General features: G+C 37.1%; 1 protein-coding gene across 1 annotated transcript; it reads left to right on the top strand.

Moving 5' to 3' along the window:
- Positions 1-517: 517 nt before the first annotated feature.
- Positions 518-10,608, top strand: irf4a (interferon regulatory factor 4a). The gene is made up of 9 exons (XM_059945314.1): positions 518-596; positions 1,047-1,249; positions 2,751-2,937; positions 3,157-3,242; positions 3,341-3,476; positions 4,683-4,790; positions 7,522-7,884; positions 8,265-8,380; positions 9,968-10,608. Exons 2-9 carry the CDS (start codon positions 1,049-1,051, stop codon positions 10,106-10,108), a joined length of 1,338 nt encoding a protein of 445 aa, XP_059801297.1. The 5' UTR covers positions 518-596; positions 1,047-1,048; the 3' UTR covers positions 10,109-10,608.
- The last annotated feature ends 3,264 nt before the right edge of the window (positions 10,609-13,872 follow it).

Raw genomic sequence — 13,872 nt, 5'->3', positions numbered from 1 at the left:
CAGTAATAATTAGTACTGTAGGTAGTTAAAGTCCAGTGATAGATTAGATACATGACTACTTTGAGAGAAGATCCAACATTTCAAAAAATGTTTAAGACACTGTCAGGTCGTTTTTGGTCCGCTCCCTTCAAATTTATAGAGGGCATAGCGAAAATTTCATTTTGAAACTAATCACATTAGCCAAAAAAATATTCAAATTGTGGGTGACTTCTTCTGAGTCCCAAGGAAGTGTTTTCGCCAATTGATTTTCCATTCAATGTTCAGGTTAATTTTGCCATTTATCACCTGCTCCGATCTAAGGGTCTGAATTTCTTTCGAAGCAAATCTGTCAATTCTTCTGGTAAACAAACACGTTGGTAAATGTTTCATACTTTGAATTGTTGTGCTTCGCTGGTTTTTCCCCCCTCCCTCTTCCGAATACCGTGGTTCTGCAAAAACAGAGGTCAGGATGTGATTGACATGTAGCGAGAGACACGCCTCCCAAAAGGGTTTGCATATAAGGGAACCTTACTTTCACGTTTAGTACTCAGTAGATCTGTTACACCGTAACTAGTTAACACACGTTATTCATGTAGAAGTTAGACATCACGCGTAAGGTAAGAGAACTGGTACTTTACCCTGTCACTTTATTGGCAACTTCTTTTGAATCATTATAGACTTTCATATTAGACACTGATTAGATGACTCAGACTAAAAACAGCTTGCCACAAATTTTAAGCGATAATTTTAAGTCGTGCCTTTACCAGGATGACAGAGTCTGGCTTTGTGTGTATTGGCTGCATATTTTATTTGCAATTTAAATTTAATGTGTTGCTTGTGTTGAAATTGAAATTAGAAATGCTTTTTGCTTGTGAATACAGAGTGAAATTGCTCCAGAGTCCAAGTGATTTCCGATGCTCTGCATACCGGGGACAAATTTGTTCCATAGCTCGCATTCCTTGCCCCGAGTAGTGTTAGCAACAAGTCGTGAATATTTCGCCCTTCGTTTCAGCCGCATGCCCCTTATCTTCATGTACTGTTTCACACACTCACGTTGTATTCAATAGAAATGAATATGGATTCAGAGTGCAACATGGCTCCAGTGACTTCCGGAAACGGCAAACTTCGCCAGTGGTTGATCGACCAGATTGACAGTGGTAAATATCCCGGTCTGGTCTGGGAAAACGAAGACAAAACGATTTTTCGGATTCCCTGGAAACATGCCGGCAAACAGGATTATAACCGAGACGAGGATGCGGCGCTTTTCAAGGTAGAAACACTTTCTCTCACCTCACTTGGTAAATCGCGTGTTTCTTCGATTGCTGTACTTCTGACGAGTGATTCGCTCTCATGGGGGAAGGTCTTAATTTCCTCTTTTGCTTCATGTACTTTCTGTATCGCCTTGTCTTACTTAACTTCTGTGCTTTTTTTTCAATGCGGCTGTGATAGCCCACTCACTGCCAGTTCCCAGCAACCGTGAGCCGAGGTGTTTCCACGGTCGCCCCCAGACCCTGTACAGTTCCTTCTATTCCCGATGGTATAAAAAACACCCCTGTCATGTGGCATTGCATATATCAAACTCGATAGGACTGGGGATTGAGTTTCTCAGGCTCTTAATGTGTGGAAATTCTTGTGTTAGGCAGTTGCATAGAGTACTATAGCCTGGTGCAGCAGGAGGCGATGAAGATGCTGGCCTGTGGGACGGTCTCCCCCAAGCGAGCGCTGCCCGCACTGGTGGGAGTAACATTAGCTGCTTTCTATTACACTGTGACTTGCACGGCACTGCCTGTATTTCAGGAAAACACTTTTTCTGTGTAGGTGTGCGTGAATAATTGTGGTCTGAGCTTAGTAAAATTGCTGGTCAGCGACGCCGATAGGGTTAGTTATGTTGCTTCAGGGAAATTGAATCATGTATTGCCAAGAAATTGTTTTAGTTTCTCAAGGCGCTAACCAGTCAATAAAAAAAGTATGTCACCGATGTGACTCACTACATATCCCCATGCGAGATATGAGTTACTGGTACAGATTATTGCTAGTTTCTTGCAAACGGGGTGACAGGAAAAAAAAGTTTAACTTACAAAAATGTACACCAGCGAAAAACATGAGTGCAGAGCATGTGCATTCATAAATGCGTGGTGTATATAAATAGAACGCTATTATCTACTGTAAGTAACTCAGATGTATTATTGGAAAAGGTTTCTTTTCATTAAAATGGTTATGCTTCACTACGATTTTGCTCAAGTATGCTAATAAATTGTCCAATGCTAAATGACAAGTCATAATGAATTCAAATATGTACATCCCCTTAATTGTTCTGGTTGCACTGTTATGTTATTAGGGTGGTGATCTCAGGCTCATTTTCAAAGAACATTAGTAACTTTTACCCTCTGGAATAAGTAAATCCTTTTTAATCTCACATGAGGACACAAAATTATAATCAATGACTTAACCTGAAAGCAGATAATGATTGGTAGAGTTTAAATTTATCTATTTCCTGGTAGGATGAAGGAGGAAGTAGGACAGTGAAAGGAACAATTTTTGATGAAAATTTACATTATACAGTTTTAAAATACTTCAGATATTCATAGTCTTGATAATTTTGGCTACTCTAAGGTAATTTAAGTCTTGAAGGTTTGACTGCATGCAAGATGTATAATGTTTAACTTGTTCATTATTTGAAATGTACATCTCGAATCTCAACATATTGCACAGTAATTATACAGTATGGAGTAAGAATTGTTTTGTTGAAACTATAATAATTTTTCCCCTAGGCTTGGGCACTTTTCAAAGGAAAGTTCCGTGAAGGAATTGATAAACCAGATCCACCAACATGGAAGACTCGACTACGATGTGCTTTAAACAAGAGCAATGACTTTGACGAGTTGGTTGATCGCAGTCAACTTGATATTTCAGATCCATATAAAGTGTACAAAATTATACCAGAGGGGGCCAAAAAAGGTATATAATCAGACTAAGTGACTACTTCATTTGAAACATTTTCCCTTCTTGATTACACTAGAATGGGGGGGGGGGGGTAAAAAAAATCTAAAGAGGTTTTGAATCATAATATCTTTTAATATAGAGGCTCCTGTCATCAGGAGGAGTTAAATTATTCTTTATATCTGTACACATTCCAAATACTGTACTCACAGTATCATCTTTTCCTTTTACTCTCAGGAGGTTCAAAACAAGTAAGCATGGAAGATCAACAGATACTAGTCAACCATCATTCTTACCCTACATACTCGTCTCTACCACCTCAGGTAAGTGAGACCCTAGAGTTGATGCATTTCAGCTGGCAATGAATAACACAACTCTTTATGCAACTAAGTTGAGAAATAATTTGTATTTTGTCTTTTAGTTGCCAAACTACATTGTACCCCATGAACGCAGCTGGAGAGAATACGAACAGCCACATCCAGAACTCTCCTATCCTTGTTCGCCAGTGCCATTTGCTCCACGAAATCATCATTGGCAAGGACCTGGTTGTGAAAATGGTAAGGCTTCCCACTGGAGTAATAAGATTTGGGTGTAGTGGTTTAGCGTAACATTATTGTAGCATCAGCAACCTGAATTCAATTCCCACCGCAGTCTGTAGGGAGTTTGCACATTCTCCTCGTGACCACATACATTTCTTCCAGCTGCTCCAGTTTCCTCCCATATTCCCAAGATGTATGGGTTAGTAGGTTAATTAGTCTGATGGTTGTACTTGGGCAGAATGTGCTTGTGGCTAGGACTTATTACTGTGCTGCATCCCTAAATAAATAAATAACATGAGCCAGTGTAGTGGAAGTCCATGAGGCATTAACTATATTAGCTAATTAAAGGAAAAAAAAGTGTCTTTCTTTCAGAATAGAGTATCTTGGTTGTTATAATCATAAATGTAGAAGGTAGTTGAACTTAATCCTGAGAGCTATACCATTCATTCAAAACCACAGAGGAAAATTCATGCTAATGCACTTTGACTTCAAACGTTGCCTCAAAATTATTTTCTGTAAAGTACTACCCCTGCATTCATGCAATATTCCAGTCATAATAATACAAGAAAGTTCAACGGAAAGAGAAACTAAGGCACAGGTTTGGACATGATTAATAAATAGCCTTAATAAGTTATTCACGGATCTCAACATGGCTAAATTGGAATTAAATTACTTAATAGCTCTGTGCCACATATATAAAATTATATAATGGTCATTTTCAGAAGGACTGTTAAAGTATTTAGTGAATTAAAGTGAAAAAAATTAATAATCAGGTCAATTGAATTGTATTGCTAACAAATCAATGCCATTTCAAAACAGATCTGTTTTAACACACAAAATGCTGGAGGAACTCAGCAGGTCAGGTAGCATCTATGGAGAGGATTAACCAGTCAACATTCTGGATGACGCAATCCTGATGAAGGGTCTCAGCCTGAAATGTTGACTGTTTATTCCTCTCTGTAGATGCTGCTTGATCTGCTGAGTTCCTTCATCATTTTGTGTGTATTTCTGGATTTCCAGCATCTGCTGAATTGCTTGTGTTTATGATCTGCTGTCTAAGTTACATGCAGGTGCTAATGTCAATGTATCATAAATTTGTGAAATATTTTAGTTAACATGAGTATAACATTTTTGAATGGATTATTAAGGCTGATTATATTATACAGTTAATTTCTCATAATAGTTTTAAACTAGCATGTCATTTCAGTTTTATTCTCTTTCCAGGTTATCAGGTAACAGGGTCGTTTTATACTTGTGCTCCTGCTGAATCACAAGCACCTGGTATTCCCATTGAAGCGAGTATGAGATCTGGTGAAGCACTGGCCCTTTCAGGTATGGCTACACTTCTAGCATTTGCAATTCATCAGTACAGATCTATGAACAACACAAAAGTACCTATCCATGCCTTGTATTTATTTGGCTCTTATTCAATAATTTACTAGTTACTTTCTAATTTCCACTGTCCATAATTCATCTTCTCAAACTCTGCTGCCCAAAGATACCAAATATATTTAGCTTGCATCCCAAGGTACATTGTTTCACACTGGCTATCAAAGTGGCTGTGACACAGTCTTAAAAATTCAACTTCTATCTTCCACATCTGTTCACAGTCTCCCACTGGCGTACCTGATCTTTTCTGTTAAACCTCCAAGGTCATTTGGTCTATAATTAGCGTCTATTCCTTCAAATAGCATGCTACTAATCTTTCAGTTTATTCTTTAATCCACTTCTCTAATTCTTTTTCTCTTCTTTAGAGCATTTATTAGAACCTATTGTGTTAGCATGTATGCTCCTGTTTCAATTTTGTTTGGTAACAATTCTGTAAAGCACAATGGAAAGTTTTTCTGCTTTTTTAAAGGCAGTCACATATTTTGGTGGACCATAACAGAATAAAACATAGGAGCAAAAGCAGGCCATTTGCCCCATCAGGTCTGCTCTGTCAATTGATTATGGCTGATTTATTTCCCCTTTCAAACCCATTCTCCTGCCTTCTCTCTGTAACCTTCCTGCTCTTACCTATAATCCTCTACCTGAAATATACTCAATGGCTTTGTCTCCACAGCTGTCTGTGACCATAAATTCCACAGATTCACCCTTTGACTGAAGAAATTCCTCTTCTTCACTGTTCTAAAGGGCCATTCTTTTATTCTGAGGCTGTGCCCTCTGGTCCTAAAATCTTCCGCTATTGGCAGCATCCTCTCCATGTCCATTTTATCCAGGTCTTTCCATATTCAAAAGGTTTTAATGGGAATCCTTCATTCTTCTAAACACCAGTGAGTAAAGAACCAGAGCCATAAAATAGGTCTCATATGTTAACCCTTTCATTACCAGGATCATTCTCATAAATCCCCTCCAGACCCTTTCCAATGCCAGTTAATCCTTTATTAGATATTTGGGCCCGGAACAGCTCACAATTCTTCAAATTTGGTCCAGCCATTAGTATCTGTTAGTCTCATGAGACCATGGATCTGCTCCTGGAATGGTTTCCAGGGCGCAGGCCTGGGCAGGGTTGTATAGAAGACCAGCAGTTACCCATGCAGCAAGTCTCCCCTCTCCACGACACCGATGTTGTTCAAGGGAACGGCAAAGGCCGATACAGTTCAGCACCAGTGTCACCGCAGGAGTTGCCAGAGCGAGGTTGACGGCAACGTCGGACTGCTTTAGGGACTCCAGCTCCGGATTTGTCCTCAGGGTTTACTCCCAAAGCCTTTCCCATGAGTGGGTATGGCTGCAAGGCAGCGGAGGTTTGAAATCAGAGTTTTCCCTCTTTTAGATGGACTGCCTTCCCAGGCTGACGAGCTCCATCTACCTGATCAATTGGTCTGACCAATGCCTTCTCAAGTCTCTGCTTCTCTAATTGTAATGTCATGCTTGGGAACAAATTTATGGATTAACTCCAAGTTATAAGATAATGTATTTCTTGATTGTTTAGCAACTACCTTTGTGTTATTAATGTGGGATTGGGTTATTTATTGTGAAATGTGGGATGTGGTGGGTGGCTTTTTCATCAACAGCAGATATTCCTTTGGTATTCATCATATTCAATTTTAAGTTTGTTAACCCAATATAGTTTGCTTAACCCCATACAACAACAGAGCATTACTCATAATTAATCTGTCTGGCTTCCTAGTTGTTTTTCTTGCTGCATTGGTACATTGATTCTCTCTTTTGCTTCACAAGTAGTTAATTGCATTTGATTTTGGCCTTTGTTAATATGGATCAGCATAGTCAGACAAGTAAGAATATAGCCACTGACCTTGTGATCACTGTTAAATCTAGCCATGCGTCCAACCATACAGTGGATGGCAGACTCTTCAGTTGGGTGCAGAAAAAGGGATGAAGGATTTCTAAATTGGACAACTGTGACCCCTGATCCTGCCTGGTATTTCTAAGACTGCATTTCAGCCAACTCCATTCCCCTGACTATCCCTCCCTTCCCCAACCTTGGCCGTATGATTGGCTTGAAGAAAAAAATAGAAGATAAAAGAAGAAGGGAAGAATAATTTAATTCATGAATGAAGACAAGAAATTGAAAATTGAATGAAAGCATCAAGATGTTATTAAAATCAAGTGTTGTGAGTAAACAGCCCACTTAAGAATGAGGGCAAATAAGAAAAAGGGAAGAAAGAAAACTTAAGAGAAAGAGAAAAAAACAATACAAGATGACCATAAGGAAGACAAGTGATGAGAGAACCTGCCAAATGTAACTACAGAACTGGAAGTCCAAATTTGGACTCCTTGAATTGCAAATGTAGCCTTAATCTGCTCATGTCCAAGCGTGGCTATGATGGTATTAAATGTTACCAAGATCTTCTCAATTTCAGACTGTGAGTTCTGCCTTGTGAAGTTAGAAAATCTACTTGCCATCACTTGACCCTACAGAAGCTTCATATTTATCTTAACTGATTGATTCTGTCAGTTTGTGTCGAAAGAATATTTGGACCTGACAATGGAATAGCCCAAACATCTTGCAATTCCATGGTTTCTTTATTTACTGAAAATTATGTCAATGACTTTCAGCTTGCTGATATACTGAAATCGACAATTTGATTTGCTTTTACAGACTGTCGGCTACACATTTGTTTGTTTTATCGAGACATCCTGGTGAGAGATGTGACAACTACAAGCCCTGAAGGTTGTAGAATAGCCCATGTCCATGATGATAAGCCATTTGCAGCCAGCAACATAGATCAGGTGCTGTTTCCTTATCCAGACAGCAATGCACAGCGCAAAGGTATTGACAAGCTTCTCAATCACTTGGAGAAGGGAGTCCTACTGTGGATGGCACCTGATGGTCTCTATGCCAAACGATTGTGTCAGAGCAGAATCTACTGGGAAGGACCGTTAGCACCATACAGTGACAGGCCCAACAAGCTGGAGAGAGACCAAATTACCAAACTATTTGACACACAACAATTTCTAATAGGTACTAAATTTCGTTTCTTATCTATAAATATATTTCTATTATATATCCTAAGCATATGTACTTTTCTGATAATATACTCTTTTCAATCATTAATGTGAATATGAATGTGAACAGAAAATGTTTAGTAAATAGATGCCACAATATGTGATCATCTAATCTTTTTGACTATTTAAGCTCAAATCTGAAAGTTCTGTAAGTGTTCGATTTACAGTTAGTATATTCTGACTAAAGATTACTTATGAGATGAATTATTGACATTATTCTTAATTGTACTCATTTGAAGAAAGTAGATACTTGAACAGCTAGCCATTTCTTTATCATGTTTGAACTAAGTTGTTTAAAGTAGATTAATTGTAACAGACTTGTTTTGTTGCCTTCAGAGCTGCAAAGCTGTGCAAATCATGGGCGTACATTCATGCCAAGATACCAAATTGTATTTTGTTTTGGAGAAGAATTTCCTGATCCACAAAGATCTCGAAAACTTATCACAGCACATGTAAGTTGATATTAACTGTACGGTGTGGGGTAATACTCGATCCATTTAAAGTTTTTTTTTATCCTAAGAATGTTTGTACTGAGAAATAGAGCACTTGTAAACAATTTAAATATGCACTCAATTCGTTGTGTGAGTTTATGATTGGTACCTAATTTCAAACTCGGACCTGCAAACATTTTTATTTGTTTGTTTTCATTTTTTTATTTGAAACACAAGTTTGTACAGAAAGAGGCCATTCAGCCCAATGGGGCTATACTGGCTTCTAGAATAGTCTGTTCAGTCCCATTCTCCTCCATTTTTCCACATAACATTGCAACATATTCTTACATGCCCACTTACCATGCTAAAGGTTGTTGTCTATCTGATTACCTTTACCTATCTCTTCCACCTTCCTCACTGAACCTAGCACCTGAAGTGAATTGTAGGTAGTACAATTTACTATTCTAAAGATGTGTCAAATCTCGTCAACTGATAGCTGCTGGAATCTCTGGAAAAATGAATGACACTTGATCAAATAGTAAATTGACAAATTTCTCTTAGAGGTATTTTGTGAGTGGGGGCAAAAGCATCAATAATGCACTTACTCCTACAATTTGTAAAATATCGGAGAGACGACAAAATATTTCCATTTTACTTGTTGTTCCAGTAAAGTATTTTCAGTATTTTCCTGAGTGCATTTCTTCTCATTTCTGATTTCTCACCTATTGCACAAAACTGTCTGGCTACAATTGAATCTAGCTGGTGTTCTTTTATAAAGAACAGTTCGAGATGGTTGGGCATTAAATCTTTAACAGACTGCATAGATCTCATTACATCAATAGTCTTGGCTAGTTTGTATCCTTAATAAAACATATTCCTTCCCTCTTCATCCCACCTCCATTATTTTGCTCCTCCTCATTATATGCATTTCTTGCAGATCACCATGCATTCTTTCAGCTGGCTAATCCAAAGTATGTAAGGTTTTCAGGTGAAGCCACTGCATTCACTTTACTTGCCACTCATTAAGGAAATGCTTGGTCTTGTTGGAGATATCTTTCCCAAACAATGACTGAGATTGAAAAACAGTCATTGGAGAGATCTTAATCTGGCCTGAGCTAGTTATTGGTGATCTTTTGTATCTATTATTATTGGGCCAAATCGTAAATTGGCTTCATTTAAGATTAATCAGATACAACACAAATTGTGAGAAGCCTAGAGCATTATTACACTTCATAATATCAACAAAGAGAGTGTAATCATTTTAAATGGCACAAATGTGTTGTCTTCCGTTGTTTGAAATTCTCCTGGTTCAACTTTCATCCAGTATCCTCAACCCAGCCCATGTATGAGATGTTGTCAATTTGCCTGCTATGTGGTGAGAACTTCCTCTCACTCTGACTTTGGTCTGTATTTCTTAAAGCAGTTCTGGAGCAAAGAAAATTACTCAGACCAGTCCTGCAAAATCGGTTTTCAACTGCTTTAAATGATTGTGGGATTTCTGTTTCAGTGTATGATTAAAATTTTAGAGAATGCTGTGCAGTTTTTGGTTTGAGAAGCAAATGAAACCAAAATGTAAGCAATATAAATGGACTTTTTGTTTGTCTTTAGATCGAGCCAGTGTTTGCCAGGCAGCTTTACTACTTCACTCAGCAGAACAGCGGACATCTGCTTCGAGGGTATGAAATGTCTGATCATGTGAACAGTCCAGAGGATTATCATAGATCTATTCGACATTCAATGCAAGACTGAAAGTTTGAAGAACCATTGGTTTTATTGTTATACTCAGGAAAAGCCCAGCTCCAGCAACTTCTTCAGTTTCAATAAAGAGAATTGTCCTTTCTGTTTTCTTTCATCTTGCGAAAGTACTGATACAAGGAGTAACTCAGCCAGCTGCTGAAGAAAGCCTGTCAATATTACATTGTGAGTGATGATATACTGTGACATAGACTCTCAAGAGATGATTGCTGTGGTCATTTTACTGTCTCGGAATGAAACCTGATGATTTGGCTAGTTTTTATATCAGAGCACTTTGTGCAGGGCAATGCTATTCTTGTAGGGAAATGTATTTATTTTGGAGTTGTGATTCTCAGGGAAGTTCATACTTTTGCAATTTTACATCTGAGATGTGAAAGAGACTACTGGGATATAATATCCCAAATTAGCATGCAATGTAAATTTCTCAGAAATGTTTCAATATATGTTTAGTTTTTTAAGCTGTCAAACAGATTTTTTTTCTAATAAAAATAAAGTTTTTAAAAAGTAAATTCTGAGGTGAAAATCTTAACATTTGGTATATTTGTTATTCATTTTAACTCAGATCTCTTAAGCACAATAATGGGCAAGCTTTATAAAAAGGTAAAAGAAATACATGATTACTCAGAGTTTTGAATTCTGTCCTAATAGTTAATAACAATATTATTGCTGCCAGGACAATGATTTAAATTAACATCAGACCATTATTCCAAGGCTTCCTGTTTTCATGTTAGTCAACTGACCTGCAAGTCCCATGTTTACCAGCTGTCATTTAGTCACAGGGTAATTCCAAGCATGAGCTATACAATATGTTTCTTTTTAGTACACATTGTTCTTTTGCTGAAGATCTTATTACAGCATAACTATTGCACAGTTACATATACTGTGCTAAGCATATAAGTATTAAGATTACAGGTATACAGTATAACTGTATATATTTAAGTTGTAGTATCCCAGGACTCTTAGTTTTATCGTTATGGACAGTGTAGAACAAGAGATACAACTAAATTGACTGTAGGATCAGTTTTGTGTAGATATGTTCATGCTGCTCTTGAATTTAATGTTTACCAGAGTTTATGCTTAATTGGAATAATGTCACCCAAGAATGACTTGCTCATTCATTCGTTATGTACCATGTCTTATAACATGGGCAACCAAGGTCCTTCCATGGCCATGATGGTTCTTGGTAAATTTTTCTACAGATGTAGTTTGCCATTGCCTTCTCCTGGGTGGTGAAGAGTATTATCAATTATCAATACTCTTCAGAGATTGTCTCCCTGGTATCAGTGGCTGCATAACTAGGACTTGTGATATGCACCTGCTGCTCTTACTTGTTCCCATGGCTTCACATGACCCTGATTGGGTGCTACACCTTGCCCAAGGGTGACCTGAAGGCCAGTGGAGGGAACACCTCTGTTGGTAGAGACGTATCTCCACTTGGCCACCTAAGAATAATTAATAGTTCTAAAAACATTGCTGCCTTTTCTAAATGATCTTAGTGCAACCACAGTATTGTTTCTTTGGTTTGTATTGGGATCAAACTTACTATTGCAGTTGATACACAATCAGATTTAAGAGCTCTAAAGTTAATTGAGAGTGAAAGGTGCCCAGAGGCAGAATGAAAAACAGATTTAGAATGAGATTAAGCAAAATGATACTTCACTCATTTAATGCTTAATTTTAAATCCCAGTATTTACTAGATACTGGGACTGCAATAGACAAGGTTTGGCTCTCTTCTGTGACTTTATATTAATGCAAGTAAACCAACTTTACTTCATTTGATGTTAGGAAGAGGCTGCTTCACAATGGATAACGATTGTGAATCTACCTTAATTTGAAGCTATTTATCATTTGTGCCGAAATAACAGCATGTGCTATTTGGCCTCATCATTATTTTGAAAGAAAAATTTTGGCTATTGGAGCTAATGCTACACCGTCCATAATTTAACAGTGATTATTAATTTGTAGTTGGGAAGATAAGACAGCCCTTTACAAGAAAAAATAACAAAATCATCTTTGAACTTGTTTATAGTATTTAGCTGAGCCAGGTAGGCATTCAATCAGTTTGATAATCAAGACTAGTTTACCAAATGGCTAAACAAAGTACACCATTTTGGATTGACTAGCCCTTTATATATTACCACTCATATTCACTTCTACTTTGGTAAAACAAGCTATATCTGAAATTACTAATTAAATACAACTTGATCAGTCACAGTACATTCCTACTGTATGGGCCCCATCAATTAAAGGCAATTTTAATTGTCACATGGTACAAGTCTATATGTAAATAGTTATGCAGTATGATATGTGGTAGATGGACTTCTTTGCACGTATGTGCTACTTACTATTTAAATTCAAAGTTAAAGCAAAGGTTTCTGATTTGCAATAAATTAGTCTGACCTAGGAGAAATTTACTGAAACATTTGAGATCTGTTGGCAGGACCATAAGTTCTATCAAAGGTAAGGTTAATTTGCTGAAAGTATACAGATTACTAATGCAGTGATGTTATTGATAATTTAGAAAGACCTTTGGAATCATCGCTACTATATGATTGTTTAAGTCTAAGATTTTTGTTTCTTTCCATTAAGTCACTTAAGAACATAAAATGCTTTCCATATGTCGATAAACTGGAATTATATTAAAGTAAGATACTTTACTCTTGTTTTAATTGAAATTTTTGACTCATTTGAAATGCAGAAAATGTAATTTTTCACTTAATATTGCTACTAATTGCAGGGGTTATCAAATTTAATAGTTAACTGTAGAAATGCATGTTCTCTGGAGAAGATGAATCATTTGAAAATTCCTGCTAATGTGCATATAAATGTGTATCCAGTTGGTAGTAGAAACACAAAGGCGTTTATTCTCCTCCCACTCCTGTCAGCATGAAGCACTCATTGTTCAGAAAATATGAGTAAAGCTTCTCCCCACTCCACTAACTTCTTCTCAGTATATTGTTGCCTTAATGTTATTTGAAATATGCAGCTTCCTTTTACAGGGATGTATTCAGAAGTGAATGGACAAATCCCCACTTCCATATGAAGCAAAGCTGGAAGGAAATAAAAGTTAGCCCATATTTTAGTGAAACTGTGCACAATGTACATGGTAGATAACCGCATTGCATTGCATTGTTCCTTTTTGTGCAGGCATTTTTGGCATTGCTGCAAGTTATATCAGTTTCTATGTAAGAAGCTTTGATTTACAATTAGGACACACTTCATTCCAGCACACCTTTAAAACATCACCTTGCATGGGGACTCCTAGAAACACTGATTCCTGTTATTATCAACCAATAATCACAAGCCAGAATCCTCAGATAGCCACTGCATTCTTGACCATAATTAAGAGACTATTTGACTAACTTACATTCTGTAATACATAATGAGTTGTTTACCTGTAACACAATAGTCTGATTTTATTTTTTTAGAACAATACATAATGAGAATGTAAAGAATTGTAAATATAAGATTATGTTACTTAGATAAGGAACAGGCCCTTCTGCCCACAATGACATTTAGGACTTTAAAGAATTGCATTTGATTCTATTCATCAAATTAAGTGAATGTTCAAAGTGTATTTTGTTCAAAAGTTTAAAGTTCAAAGTAAATTTATTATCAAAGTACATATATGTCTCTATATACAACCCTGAGATTCACCTTCTTGTGGACATATTCAACAAATCCATAACAGAATCAAAGAAAGACTGTACCAAAGGTTCAACGATTCAATTTAATGTCAGAGAAATGTATACAATGT

This window comes from Hypanus sabinus, chromosome 20 (assembly GCF_030144855.1).
Source record: "Hypanus sabinus isolate sHypSab1 chromosome 20, sHypSab1.hap1, whole genome shotgun sequence".
Classification (NCBI taxonomy): Eukaryota; Metazoa; Chordata; class Chondrichthyes; order Myliobatiformes; family Dasyatidae; genus Hypanus; species Hypanus sabinus.
The sequence above is the reverse complement of the archived record's forward strand: the minus strand, read 5'-3'. Positions and strand labels throughout refer to the sequence as shown.